The sequence below is a fragment of the Microtus oregoni genome, unplaced genomic scaffold (assembly GCF_018167655.1).
Source record: "Microtus oregoni isolate MIOR12 unplaced genomic scaffold, Mior012 000010F_ref0000083, whole genome shotgun sequence".
NCBI classification, from domain to species: domain Eukaryota; kingdom Metazoa; phylum Chordata; class Mammalia; order Rodentia; family Cricetidae; genus Microtus; species Microtus oregoni.
The window spans coordinates 3,375,470-3,389,541 of NW_024543069.1; the positions used below are offsets into that span (position 1 = coordinate 3,375,470).

The 14,072-nt window shown below is 45.0% G+C and overlaps 1 protein-coding gene across 2 annotated transcripts; it reads right to left on the reverse strand.

Annotated features, from left to right (window-relative positions):
* Positions 1–6,621: 6,621 nt before the first annotated feature.
* On the reverse strand, positions 6,622–13,862 carry Fgg (fibrinogen gamma chain). 2 transcript variants are annotated; one of them, XM_041658920.1, is made up of 10 exons: positions 13,709–13,860; positions 13,573–13,617; positions 13,227–13,410; positions 13,044–13,137; positions 11,333–11,463; positions 10,945–11,078; positions 9,621–9,805; positions 8,603–8,880; positions 7,329–7,498; positions 6,622–6,837 (listed from the first exon to the last, which is right to left on the reverse strand). In XM_041658920.1, the coding sequence occupies exons 1-10, from the start codon at positions 13,802–13,804 to the stop codon at positions 6,823–6,825; spliced, it is 1,332 nt and encodes a 443-aa protein (XP_041514854.1). In that variant the 5' UTR covers positions 13,805–13,860; the 3' UTR covers positions 6,622–6,822. The 2 variants fall into 2 exon arrangements, with proteins under 2 accessions (XP_041514854.1, XP_041514853.1); XM_041658919.1 differs by lacking the exon at positions 6,622–6,837 and having other exon boundaries at positions 7,047–7,498; positions 13,709–13,862.
* Between the last annotated feature and the right edge of the window lie 210 nt (positions 13,863–14,072).

Consider the following 14,072-nt stretch of genomic DNA (forward strand, 5'->3'; position numbering starts at 1 on the left):
ATTTGCATTTCTCTGATGGCTAAGGATGTTGAACATTTCCTTAAGTGTCTTTCAGCCATTTTAGATTCTTTTGTTGAGAGTTCTCTGTTTTTAGGTCTGTACTCCTTTTTTTTTATTGGATTATTTGTTCTTTTGATGACCAATTTCTTGAGTTCTTTGTATATTTTGGAGATGAGACCTCTGTCTGATGTGGGGTTAGTGAAGATCTTTTCCCATTCTGTAGGCTGTCATTTTGTCTTATTGACCATGTCCCTTGCTTTACAGAAGCTTCTCAGTTTCAGGAGGTCCCATTTATTAATCGCCTCTCTCAGTGTCTGTGCTACTGGGGTTATATATAGGAAGTGGTCTCCTGTGCCAATGCGTTCAAGTGTACTTCCCACTTTCTCTTCTATGAGGAACAGTGTGGTTGGCTGTACGCTGAGGTCTTTGATCCATTTGGACCGAGTTTTGTGCATGGTGATGCCCTCTTCAGGCCTCCATGGGCACTACAAGCATATGGTGCACAGACATACATGAAGGTAAAACACCCATACACTTAAAATATAACTAAGGATCAAAATAAAGTACAGCCATCCTGTGATGTATTATCTCAGACAACGCGGCTTCATTCTAAGCGTTCATCTTCCGTCTGCTCTAGTCAGTAAACTCTACTGGCTTCGCTGGGATAAAGATCACACAGAAATCCTGCCAGTTGTGAGCATACCAAAGTGAAATGTGAAGAAACTGCTCTACAGGGCACTTAGCATCCTCGAGAAAGGAATTACATGCAAAGGAAGGTAATGCTGACTGCCAGGGTCCATTCATTTTGTCATGTGGTGTTGAGGACAGCCTAGCATATTCTAAACACAGGTTCTATCATCAAGGAATGGCCCCAGTCAGGGACCCAATTAAAAGGGCTAGTTGAGCTGGTTTCACCAGATTGTAAAATGTTGTATTTGGGTAAAAATTCAGCAGCCACAACAAAAATACTAGGAAATACCACAGAGAAACCTACATGGATGGACATTTTCCAACATTCCTGGCCAGGACACACAATTAGATTCTTCTAAATTGAAAAAAAAAATGTCTAAAACCTGCAGGACAAAAGTAAGTAGGAAATGTGTTACCCTGGGGCCTCTGCAGGTGTGGTGGCACTTGGGCAATCCCAGGGCTCATGCTGTGGAGATTTGAAGACTGCCTAGGCTAAATGAGACCCTGCCTTAAAAAAAAATGTTTTAAATTTATATTTCCAAACTTAGAATCAGATTCCAAGCTATGCAGCGTGCAGTAATACTAATCTTTCCAGCAAGAAACAACTCAGTTTCTGTTGTTCTTGTTGATTTGGAACAATTTCCTACGTTTTCTTGTTGATTTGTAACAATTTCCTACATTCTGTCACGTGACCCTAATCACAGCTTTGCAATGTAAAGGAAACAAACGATAAAGAAAAATATCTCTAGTCCAAAGTCTATACAATGTTAGCTTTTTTTCTTTCCTTTTGTAACATTTTAACTGCCTGTCCTGGAAAATTCCAGAGTGGAATCTGCCTGTTTGTTTAAGGAAAGCACTTAGCTTGACCATGAGTTCCCTCTACTTGCCAGTAAGGGGAAATCTAGTGATGACCTGGCTGGTAGGAGCCAGTGCCAAAGGCCTGCCTGCTGTCTAGATTTGAAGGACACAATTGTGACCCAGTTAGCAGATTTGAGCGAATGCCGCAATCCTGAACTCACCTTGCGTTCTGCCTTTACTGTTTCCCAGCAAAACTGAGGCGAGCAAGAGTTCCACCCTGAGTCAGCAGCCTTCCCAGATGGTTGTCTCTTGGCTCAGATGGGTGGACCGGTGACACCTTAGAATAATCTAACTGTGGTCGCAATGCCATTGAACCAAAGCTCATGCTTACATAGGCAGCATTCATTTGCATTTGATCTGGTTTTTATTTCTTCTTAAAGGAAGTAACAATCAACAGGCCTCTGCTGGGCCGGTCATCCGGAGAGCGGGTATGAAATGGGTTCATTTTGCAGAGTAGACTAATTAAATGGCAATCCTCTTCCCCCAAATTATTTGCAAAACTTTACCTTCGCCCAAGCCAAGAGCACAGAGGCTGTCATAATGTGGCATTTAAATGACAATTTAAAACATATTTGAAAAATTACAAGTTTGGAAATAACATTTATTTTAAAATGCCGGGACTCAAAGGGAAGCTGAGGGAAATTATAACATTTTCAACTTGGAGAAGGCTCTTAAAACAGCAGCAAGGTCCCTGAACAAAGGGTGTAACTGCCGGGTTGAACTGTATTAGACTGTGCAGGACTCTGGGCTGGATGTTCACACCGTCAAAAATAAAAAGAAAAGGAAAGAATGAGAAGGGGGGAGGGGAAAGCAGAGCAATGAGGATTTTAGAGATTCTCACACTGCTTGTTAAAAAGAACCACTTCTTATTAAAATTCTACTCAGTTATAGGTGTATTAATTTATAAAACACAATGGAAACAAATTACTAGATAAATAAACATTTTAAAAGCTACACAAAAAAGCTGGGTATAGTGGCAAACACCTTTTTTTTTTTAAAAAAAAAAAACCTTTTTGTTTATTCTTGGTGTCTTTCACATCATGCGTCCCAATCCCCACCCATCTCCCTTCCCCTCACATTCGCCCTCTGAAATTCCCCCAAATAAAACAAAATAGAATTTAAGGTAGAAAAGAAAAAGAAAGAAGAAAAAAGCAGAAGGAAGGGAAATCTCACGATGGAAGCTGCAGTGTGGCAGAGTGAGTCACTCAGTGAGTCCCTTTATCCACACTTTCTTTACATGCAGGTGTGTTCGTCTCAAAGTGCCAGAGGTGTGGCTGGAGGCCCCAGCTCTGCTACACTACCAACTCTGGGCCCTCACTCGGACTCTTCCTGGACATCCCATTGCTGCTCTGTGTCATGGACATCCGGTAGCCCTGAGTTCTTAAGACCCCGCCCCTAACCTGTGCTCCTCCAGATACAGATGAGGTGGATGTCATGGTGGGCCAGCACTTAACCTTGGTTCTGGGCCTGGGTGGTTGCAGAGTTGGTTAGCCCATCGGCTCTCCCGTCTTCACCCCCTGGGTGGGCTTTCCAGCATTGCCCCAGCGAGTTCACCCTTGCGTCTACCAGCAAGGGGTGGGGGTCGGTAGGGCCACACCCACACCTTCCGGACCAGCTCTACCGTGTTGCCCGGCCCACTCTCCCGGGGACTAATAACGGGCACTGATGGCTCTTCTGTTCTACTCTTATGGCCCCAGTCCCAGCTCTCCCAGCTGTGGAGCCTGAGGGTGGGGGGATATGTCCCCCATGCTGCTGTATGACAGCGGGGTAATGGGGACAGTTCGCCCATCTGCCTCGGGGGTTGGCGGGTGGGTGAGTGAGGATATCTCTCCCACTCCCATGCTGTGGCACACGTTTCTAATCCCAGCACTCGGGAGGCAGAGGCAGGCAGAGCTTTGTGTTCCAGGCCAGCCAAGGCTACATAGAACAAATAACAAAACAAAATGAAAAACAAAAGAAAAAATGAACAAATAAAGCTACATAAAACACAGCCCCCAGTTTTTGCTAGATTCAAAAGGCAGAAACATTTTAATAACTATAAGCTAAGCAAACATAATATAGACAAAAATTTCTTCTACGTGATAATCCCAGATTTTTGTATTTGGTGCAGACTAGCAACAGATAAATTGAGGCTCAGTTCTCAGTACCACTGATTTATAGAAAAGTATCCTTTGTTAACTTAAAATGATTTACACGTACAATCGAGGCTAAGCAAAAAAGCAGGTAGGTAAAGTAGTTCTTGTTAGACTTCTTACACTGACTGCTCAGTAAGTAAGGGAATTTGAATAAATAATAGTTAATAACTCTAGAGACTGACCCAGCACAGGCCAAAGGGAATATTGTACCAGGAATGGGAGCCTCTCGGCTTCTGCCTCCCACGGTGAGCACATCCACACGGACGTACATGAAGTAAGGTTCCTTCTGCACTCAGTGGTCCTCGTCTACGTGGACTAACTGCCTATCTTTAATATTTTCACCTCACGCTATTTCTTAACACTTGCCTTGCCCCCTTGTGTGTGTGTGTGGTCATATGAGTGAGGGCGGTGTGTATGTGCTGTGGTGTGTGTGTGTGTGTGTGTGTGTGTGTGTGTGGTCATGAGTGAGGGCGGTGTGCATGTGCTGTGGTGTGTGTGTGTGTGGTCATATGAGTGAGGGTGGTGTGCTGTGCTGTGGTGTGTGTGTGTGTGTGTGTGGTCATGAGTGAGTGCGGTGTGCATGTGCTGTGTGTGTGTGTGCTCTGATGCTGGTCTTCACCCCCCACATTATTTGAAACAGGGTTCTATATTCCACGTTGGCTGGCCCCTGAGTGTCCTGAGCTGCACCTCTGCCTCTCCACAGCCCTGATTCCAGGTTTGCACCACAGAGTCTGGGTTCATGTCGGCTTCTAGAGATACAGACAGCCAGTGCTTTAACCACTGAACCAACAGCTACATCAATCTTTGATGTGGGATGTCCTTCTGTATATGTGTTGCTTTTATTGGATAATGAATGAAGCTATTTTGGCCAATGGCTTAGCAGAATAAAGCCAGGCAGGAAATCCAAAGATATAGAGAGAGTAGGCAGAGTCAGGGAGACACCATGCAGCTACCCAAGAAACAAGAGGTAACAAACCATGAGCCTCGTGGTAAAATAAAAAAATAACAGAAATGGGTTAATTTAAGGTGTAAGAGCTAGCTAGGAATATGCGTAAGCTATTGTCCAAACAGTGTTGCGTAATTAACGTAGTTTCTGTGTGATTATTTGGAACTGGGTGGCCAGGTACGGACACAAAGCCTCCACTTACAACTCTTCTCAAGCGTCACCAAACTAAGAAGAAACTGGTAGCTAGGCCTTTCTCCTAGATCTTAATGTGTCCGGCAGTTTTTCACATTTACCGGCATAAACCACGGTATCTACTACAAAGATACCTTTGTTAATCCATGCTGATTTGAGTCAAAGTGAAATAATTTAAGGTCTTGGGAAGCTCTCATTGTGGTGTCTATACTTACATTTCTCCCTCCCCTCCTTCCTTCTTTTTCCCCCTTCCTCTTTTTTCCTTCTCTGTTTCCCACTCCTTTTTTCCTTGACATTTTTTTTTTCTTGAGACAGTGCTCCATGCTATAGCCCAGGCTGGTCTTGAACTCATGATCCACTTGTCTTAGCCTCCCCAAGTGCTAAGATTAAAGCTATGGGTCACGGCACCCATAGCTTACTGATTACAACTTTTCAGTACCCACTCACCTTCAACATACCCACACCGCTGCAAGGACTGGAGAAAGGTATGTTTTAAACCACGGCATTGGGCCAATAGTTATTCTTGCCTATGAACACAAGACATCTTCCTTACAGTCGAATGGCTTGGAGCTAAAACACCAAGACTTTTTATTTTCTTTTGTTTTTGTTGGGGATGGGACCCAGGATGCCCCGCGTGCTACCAAAACCACAACACTGTCCCAGGTCTGTAGTCCCTTTCCTTTTAGGAAGCTTCGCTCTAGAGGTTAGGGGTGGAACCTTGGGACCTGGTATTTAGCCTCTCTGTTTTGAAGCTTCCCAGTGCTCAGAGAAGTAAAGGAGAGAGGTGAGCAGTATTTACCAGCGGTTCCAAGCAGCGGAGGGGAGCCCCACGGTCTGTGTGAGGCCCGAACACTTCGCTGTGCTTTAAAGGCTGCACCTGTGGTCGATTTGCTGTGACAGTGCTTTAAACGTTCCCATTACGCGCAGAGACGCAGTCTAACTGAGTCTGAAAGTACCAGAGACGCGGTCTAACTGAGTCTGAAAGTATTTTTCACGCCTTGTTTCTGAAACTGTAACCCTCAAGGTTCACCAGGAGATGTTAATAACCAAATAAGCATAAGTTTGAAATTAATACATTTTCTGTGACTCAAAATTAACTGAAAAATGAATATGAGCTGATTCTAGTAAGTTAAGCAATGTAGTGGCATCTCTACAGAATATTTTTAAATGGGGAGTTAAGAGAATCAAGAAATGAGAAAATCTGGAAAGAAATGGTGGAAAATAAGACTATCCAAAGCTAAAGCTGAGGTCATCAGCACAAGGCGGTCTTTTCTTAGGACGACGACAAGCACTCAGTATGGCCACCTGGAGCAAGTTTCCCAGGCTTGGCTGATCCCTGAAAGTGACTGCCAGCTGAAGCAAACTTCCAGGACCTCATTATCCCTCATTTAGAACGAGTAAATGGCTCCTCTGCTCGCCTTCGTGCTCACCTGTGAGATGGGCAGTGTGTCCCCCCAGCTTTCTGCTCTGGATCACCGTTCTGCGTGAGATAGGAGTTAAGCTTATGCCAGCAGTGTGTTTGGCCGACGATGTGCCTTTGCTGTGTGCTTGTGACTCTGTCACTTCTGCTTGTGTTCTTACATTGGATGCTGTCACTTTAGGTTGCCACCTCTGTCGCCTTGAGCTACTATATTCTGGATTTCTCGTACCCTTGGAGAGCAAGAGGCATGGTTCTTGTTTCCCTTCCGTTCCCATTGGCTCAGCTCCTATGTGTGGCGTAACATGGAAACTCAGCAACTAACAGTAATTGGGGGGAAGTGATGCTCGGCAAGGTCAATAAAAGGCACCAAATATCTCATCTTAGGAAACAAAATGACGTTTATTGAAATGCATGTAGATAAATTATCGCCAGCATAAACTGCTAGTGGAGTTTTCAACATGGATTCCGTTAACTCTTAAAATGAAGTGAGCCTTTGAAGGTCCATTGTCTCATAAGAAAAATATTATATTGCTTTGCTCGGATAAAGTCTTTAAAAAAGCAAATCAGCTTTGAAATGTTCTTTAAACGTCTCCAGCCTATGAATATATAATAAAACAAAAATATATTAAAAAATATAACTGTTTTGTTTAAAAAAGAAGAACTAAATATGAATTATGTAGAGGTAAGATATACGGGAAAATTATACATGTGAAATTCTAAAGTTTTCTCTTATTTTTTTAGTATACACTAAAGTACTTAAGAAACAATAAAAACAACAACAGAAATAATAAACTACAGCTGATCATAAAATAAAGCAGTAGTTTTGCTTTTAATACTTAGGGCAAAGGTCAAACAAAATAAGCAATTTTTAATAAATCTGATTCCAGTCAGTTAGAAATATGGTCCAAAGTGGATTTTCATTTTCATTTAGGACTAAGTGTCATTTTAAGAACTAAATTTTAAAATTGATAAATAGAGTAAGACTATGGGGATCACTGGCGCATTGTACAGGCCAGTGGATGTCTTTCGGAACTTGTAGGCAGGTGACCTATGGGTACTCAATGTCAACTTCATGCTCCACGCTGACCTGTTTGGACGCCCCCAGGTGCTGCTGCTGCCCGTCTCCAATGGTGAGTCTGTTGAAGGGGATTATCTTCATGGTGGTCTCCTTCATGGAGTACCAGCGCGTTTTCCACGTCGCCCAAATGATGCCATTGTCATAGCCATTCGGAGTCGAGGCCTTGGAGTACGTGCCCCCTGCAATGAGTTGGAGGGACATGGGTCTTTTTCCTTGCAATTCCTCACCTCGGGGTCCCTACAATCATCTTCACCTTTATAGCCTTTCCTCCTGACTGAAAACCAACAAGCCATTTTCGTGGTCACACACATACTTGAAGTATATGCATTATTTCCAAGCCTGGAATACCTCTGCCTGTCTCTGTCTATCTCTCTTGGTCTCTCTGTCTGTCTGTCTGTCTGTCTGTCTGTCTGTCTGCCTCTCTCTATCTCTCTTGGTCTCTCTGTCTGTCTGTCCCCATCTGTCTTTGTCTCCATCTCTGTTTTTCTCTCTCTCAGCTACTGGAAGCAAGCCATCTGCATTCAGGTTACTATGGTAAACCCATAAATTCCTGATCAGGTGATCTGACACAGTATAAGAGCATAATCTTGGTAATAAAAGATTCTATGAAGGTCTCTAGAAAGTTGTCTTACATCACTGTGCAGTTTCTTGTCAGTAGACAGGGCTGTGCTCTAATTTCTTGAAAGAGCCTTTAGAATCCCTGGGGTCTCTCCGTTCAGAACTGCTAGGTGGTTGGTGAAATCAGTGTTCTAAGCCCTTTCAGCCTTACAGAAACCTTCGCCTCCACCATCACTGAAGCTTTTGTGAGCCTTTGCTCTCACGAGCACTTCTTTGCCTCTTATTCCATTTCTCCCAACATCTGTTCACTGGCCACCGTTTTTATCTGACACGTGGTTCACAGGCAGCTGAGCCAGGGTAACGTGTCCATGAGCACGGACATGGCTATGCTGGTCCATCTATATCATACATACACGTGGTAGGTCCAAAGGAGACACCGCTGCCCCAAATCCCAACCCAGACAACGAGAGTTCCAGAACAATAAGCCAACACTGATGTCTTAGGAGGAGGAGGGACTATAGAGGTGACCGCTGTAGGCAGAAGCTTAATATTATTAAGATAACGCCAATGGGTAGTTAGTGTTATTCTATTCTGATTTCAAGTAAAGAGCTATAAAGTAAAAAACCATATTGTGTTTACTGTAATTCTTCATCTCTCTGCTTCTCTTTATCACCTGGCCATTAAGCATCCATTACCCATTACTCATAACTAAAGAAAAACATTACCTTGGTAATAAATTCCATTGAGGTGACCAGCATGACATTTGTTCATCCACCAACCGGACCCATCCTGCTCGGCACAGTTGCCATCGAATTTATCGTTGTCGTTGTCCCAGGTGCTGAACTGCATGCCGTTGTGGGACGTGAAGAACTTATCACTGGGGTCATCACCGAAATCGTAGCCATCAAAGGCGTCTCCGGCGTCTCCCCCGATGAAGTAGGCGTAGGTCAGGCGGTATTTGTCAGATTCAGGACCCACCCTGAACATGGCGTAGTCTGCAGTGCTGTGAGGATGGAATGGAGGATGGCGTATCTTCAGTCACAAGGCCAGAGCAGACAAATGGAGCGAGGGTTTCTGCAAATCTAGGCAATGCCTGTGTGCACAGTCCCGAGCTCATCCCACCACCCAGAATGGATCTAAAAGCCTTCAGAGAATCCCAGAAAAGCTAAAAAGCCACACGCTTGGGTTTTAGTCACAGGATCCTAATATCAGATGAAAACACTTGGGGAAGTCTAGTTATTTCTTCTTTCTTTTGTTACCACTGTGCACACATTATCATAGGCTGACAGTCTAGAGCGAGAGGACCCACGCCCCAGAGAGGGAGGAGGCAGGTGCCTTTTCCACCAGTACCATTTGAAGGCTTGCCTGGCACAAAGACTCTCTAGAACATCCCAGAAGCCCTGGACCCCGTGTGATGCACGGAATGAGAGCCACAGAGCCACAGATATGTCCTTGGGAAAACTTGTGAAGGGAGCTATAGTTTCTGCAGAGCAGAGAGAATCACTGCCCTTTGTGAATAAATAGAGATTTCCAGAAAATATCTAAGTTCTTCCCTAATACTTTGCACTTGGGAAATGGAGGATATTCACAAAAAAAAAAAAAAAAGGCTGACCAAGAAGCAAACATCCTCCTGCAAAGAACCTGGATACAGTTTTTGCATCTTCAGACTGTTCTGTGGTTGGCCACTGCCCATTTGCAGCAAAAACATTACAAGAGAAAGTGAAAGTCCCTTCCACACCCTACCTGGTCCTGCCGTTCCAGTCTTTGAGCTGGATCCTCAGCGCGTAGGGGATGGTCGATTGCATGCTTATCAGGTGAATCTTCTCATTGCCCAGCCAGAACTCCGTGGTGCCGGTGGGAGACAGGTGTCCAAACCCTTCCTTGTACTGAATCCAGTTCTTCTTGAAATCCACACTGCCATCAAGCCTCTGGTTGCAGCAGCGTGGACAAGAGGAGAGGGCAGGCGATTTGTGCGTGTAAAGAAACAACATTCAAAGCGTGGAGGTTATGATTCTGCCCACGGCAGCTAACCGACCCCGTGCAAGATGCCGCCATTTCATCGCCTACCAGATAGGACAAAGATGCTCTGAGGACTGTCAATATCACACACCTGCACACACATACACACACGCACACACACAAGCACACACCCAAATACACCCAACTACACACACATACACACACAAACACACATACATACACACACAAGCACACACCCAAATACACCCAACTACACACACATACACACACAAACACACACCCAAATACACACACATACACACAAACACACATACATACACACACAAGCACACACCCAAATACACACACATACACACACAAACACACACACAAGCACACACAAGCACACACCCAAATACACCCAACTACACACACATACACACACAAGCACACATCCAAATACACACACATACACACACAAACACACACACAAGCACACACATACACAAACACACATATACATATACGCACAGACAAACACACACATGCCTGCTGCATGTTTAATCCTACATTAAGGAGAGGGTTTTTTTTCTCATTTTTAGTTTTGGTTGTCGGTTTTCTGAAAGCCCACAGACATCCTCAGAATTCATACTTGGTAACACAGTGCACTGCTCAATCACACCCCAATAATCAGCCCTGCAGGGGATGCTGCATGACAGGAAGTATACAAGGTTAAAAAAAAAGACTAATTTTGCAGTGGCTACCAGGTAGGCAGATACCTAAAATAAAATAAAAATAAAAAGGAGGACAGGCTTTAGTTACTCTTGATGGTCAGCCTTAGCTCTCGACCTGAGGAAACTGGCCTCTTCCACACCTTCACTAAAGGACCTGGCATCCATGACCGTATAACATGAGACAGCAGAATAATGTACTCATTACTTAGGTGGTCTCATGCCTCAGCGTCTCTTCTACAAGTTCAGGGGAGAATACGGTTCGCCTCAAAGAGGCTACAGTGAGGGTTATGTGGGCCAATGTTCACGGGGTGCTTAGAGAGGTGTCCAGAGCACCGTGGACATTATTTAATATAGATGCCACCAGAGGCAGTTACCTTCTGCAACACTGTCCAGCCATTTCCAGATCCATCGATTTCACAGTACACTAAGAACTGCTGTTTCGACTTCAGAGGCCGGATGAAGTAAAGCCCGCTTTCTTTGGCACCCTTGTTGGCGATTTCCTGGCAATCTGATGAAGAAGAATCCAATATCAGTGCTGCAGCAGCTTGGGACCCAGGTAAGAGTCTTGGCTGCCTCCCTAGGCTTTCCTATTTCCATTCCTTCCAAATTAGTGATTAGCGCCCAAGAAAACTCTGGGCAGCTGGATCCTGAGATTTAAGATTAAGGCCAGAAGCTTTCCAGACTTGCTGTGCCTTGCACAATGGCTTTTATCTCTGCTGCTTGCTTTAATGACCCTGATCCTGGGGTAAATTTCCTCCCTACCTTTCCCAGTTGTGTCGTGGATCTGAACGGTGTCCTTGCAAGGTTCCTGGCACTGATCTTCAAGCTGGGCTACCTTCTGTTTCAGGTTCGTGATCTTCTGGTTATTTGAATTATACATTTCTTGTAAATACCTAGAAACAGAGCCATGTGGTAACAGGGTGAGCCCTTCTTTCAGAAGAACACACTTTTATTCTGTTCTGTTGGAAATGCTGTTTTATTTTCTCGAGCACTCCTCTGAGATAGTTTACTTCATTCTTGGGAAACTGCAAAATTTCGGATTGCCAAATTAAATTGAACCTTTTGGGAAAAGAAAAATAAAATCCTAATCCATTTCAGCAGGAGGGTCATTGGGACTTGGAGGGGGCAGGCTGTCTCAACCTTGAACACAAACACCAAAGTCCCTGTCAATAAACAAAGGTCACTGTAGGAGGCTTTTCTGCCCTTTCCCTTTCCTATGAGGGGACTTGGGTGCTAACGTGTGGGTGGGAGGCCTGGCTAAGCAGTAGCTCACACAGGCAGGCCGTGTAGGGCTTTCCATCTGGTCTATAACTTAGGTGGGAAGGGCACCTGGGAAACTAACCACGCAGCAGTAGCTACTTTCCCTTCCTATTTCCATATCTCTAGAAAACACCCAGTGAAAGTGAGGAATTTTGTCTTGGTCGTCCCTCACACGGTTGCTTATGAATATTCAGAAATGACAGATCGCTATGAACAATGCGTAAACTGTCTTTGAAGTAAGGCAGAGGGACAAATTATTGGGCCACTTTGCTCCTCTGTTCTGGAAAATTTTCTCACAATGGTTTCCTTATACTTTGATGAAGAACAAAAGCAGTGGAAATTGGAACAATAATTCAATTTACATAAACTATAGATTAATGGAATTTTTAATGACAGTTGTAGCAACAAGCAGTACTTTCTCATAGCAGAAAGGCGAGAGATATGTTTGAGGCCTCTTCTCCCCAGCTACCGTCTAGCTCTGTTTCTGATGGCGCTGTGAGCTCAGCTTTGGGGACAACAGGGCAGGAGTTCAGACTGCACCCAAGGGCCCAGAGTTCCTGGGAAGTTAGGAGTGAGCACAGAGGGCAGTCGGCAGTTCCGGGGCCATGTGCTGTGGTCAAGGGGCTGCAAGATGTTTCCTTTCTCCACCTTTGACAAGATTTGCTAGAGGAGCCAAGTCCCTTCTCCTGTCTGCTTTCTGATTTCTTTTTTTTTATTGTTTTTATTGAGCTATCCATTCTTCTCGGCTCCTCTCCTCCCCCTCCCTCCATACCCCCTCTCATGACCCCCACACTCCCAGTTTACTCAGGAGATCTTGTCTCTAGGCTCTTAGGGGCCTCTTTGTTGTATAGGTTCTCTGCGGTTGTGGACAGCAGGTTAATGCTGCTTTGGTGACATATTTGTGAAGAGGATTGTATTTCCACACCCCAATTCCCACGCATTTGGTTTTGCCTTGTAAGGGGACGGAGGCCATCCAGGCAAGCAGGGCCAGGATGGCGTCTGAAGACAGCTACGATAGCCTTCCTCTGAGGTGGTTTTTAATTACAAGCTCGTGCAACTTATTTTGTGCTAAAAGTTCCTAGATCCACGGGGTTCATGCCAATTTGATATTTTGAATGAAAGATACACTCCCAGATCACTTTCTGTGAAACGTGAAATAATTAAGTAAAGTCTCAATCTGCCGTGGAGAGCAAGTTAAAACCCAGACACTCACCGAATACTTGTCTCGTGTGTCAGGATCAGCGCTTCATATTTCATAATTTCTTCCGTCATCTTCTTCGACTTCTGAGTGGCACTCTCTACCATACCTGTGACACGGGGCCAGAGACAGAGGAACCACGTAAGCAAACAGCTCAGCTAAGGGCAGAGAAGGTAACCCCTCCGCGGGCTTTCTCACTTGGCTTTGGGGGTTGGTCGGGGTTGTAGTAAACTTGGATTGTTTTGATCAGTTCTTTGGCTTCCGCGGTTCTGTTTGTGGCACTGGTTAAGATTTCCTCCATATCCCGGAGGTCTTTGTCCACATCGTTTTGGTAAGAGGTCAGGAAGTCTGAGATGCCACAGGTGGTGGGGCAGTAACTACCCTGCAAATCAATGAGGAGGCGACTGAATACCCCAAGAAGAGGAGTCTCAAGTCCTACCCGGAAATGTTAAAGCTTAAGGCGTCAACTGGAATCTGGAAGAACTGCCTTGTCTTCCCATCCTCCTCTAGTTCCAGGAGAGGGGGCGACGAAGAAACTACTTACGAATCTCTCATCTAAGATGCAGCAGTTTTCTTTGGTAGCGACATACTGTGGGGAAAAACACAAACATTTTGCTAGTAGTGCCGATCGTTTCTCGTTTTTTGCGTTGAAAACAATATGGCCTTTGAAGGGTACTCACCGCCAGGCCCGTCTGAGAGAACAGTAAGAGCGTGCAGCAGAGAATGAAACTCCGGGGCTGCAGGAACCAATTCATGGCGTCCGGGTGTTCTGGCATTCCCAGCCCCTCACAGCCAGCACTGTGACTTCTTGGGCTCTCCTAGGTCTTTTATGTGAGTTGCCAGTCTGGGCGGGACTAAGGGTGGCTGGAACTGGTCACGGGGCCTCTTTACCAGAAAGCGTGGGCTCTTTCAGCTCGTCCTGGTTCCCTCTGTGCTCTGCCTGATTTCCAGCTTTTGCGCACAGGTGTAAGCTCCTCCTTTTGGGCTCAGCCCAACCTGTATCCCCAGACCTGCAAGCATCTGCAAAAGCCAGCAGAGCATTGG

Bases quoted from the DNA above. Each gene is read 5' to 3' on its own strand.
- Fgg (XM_041658919.1), bottom strand. From the start codon at position 13,804: ATGCCAGAACACCCGGACGCCATGAATTGGTTCCTGCAGCCCCGGAGT. The intron at 13,618-13,708 runs GTGAGTACCCTT...TTTTCCCCACAG, and splicing joins TCTCTCAGACGGGCCTGGCG to TATGTCGCTACCAAAGAAAA. The intron at 13,411-13,572 runs GTAAGTAGTTTC...ATTGATTTGCAG, and splicing joins GCATCTTAGATGAGAGATTC to GGTAGTTACTGCCCCACCAC.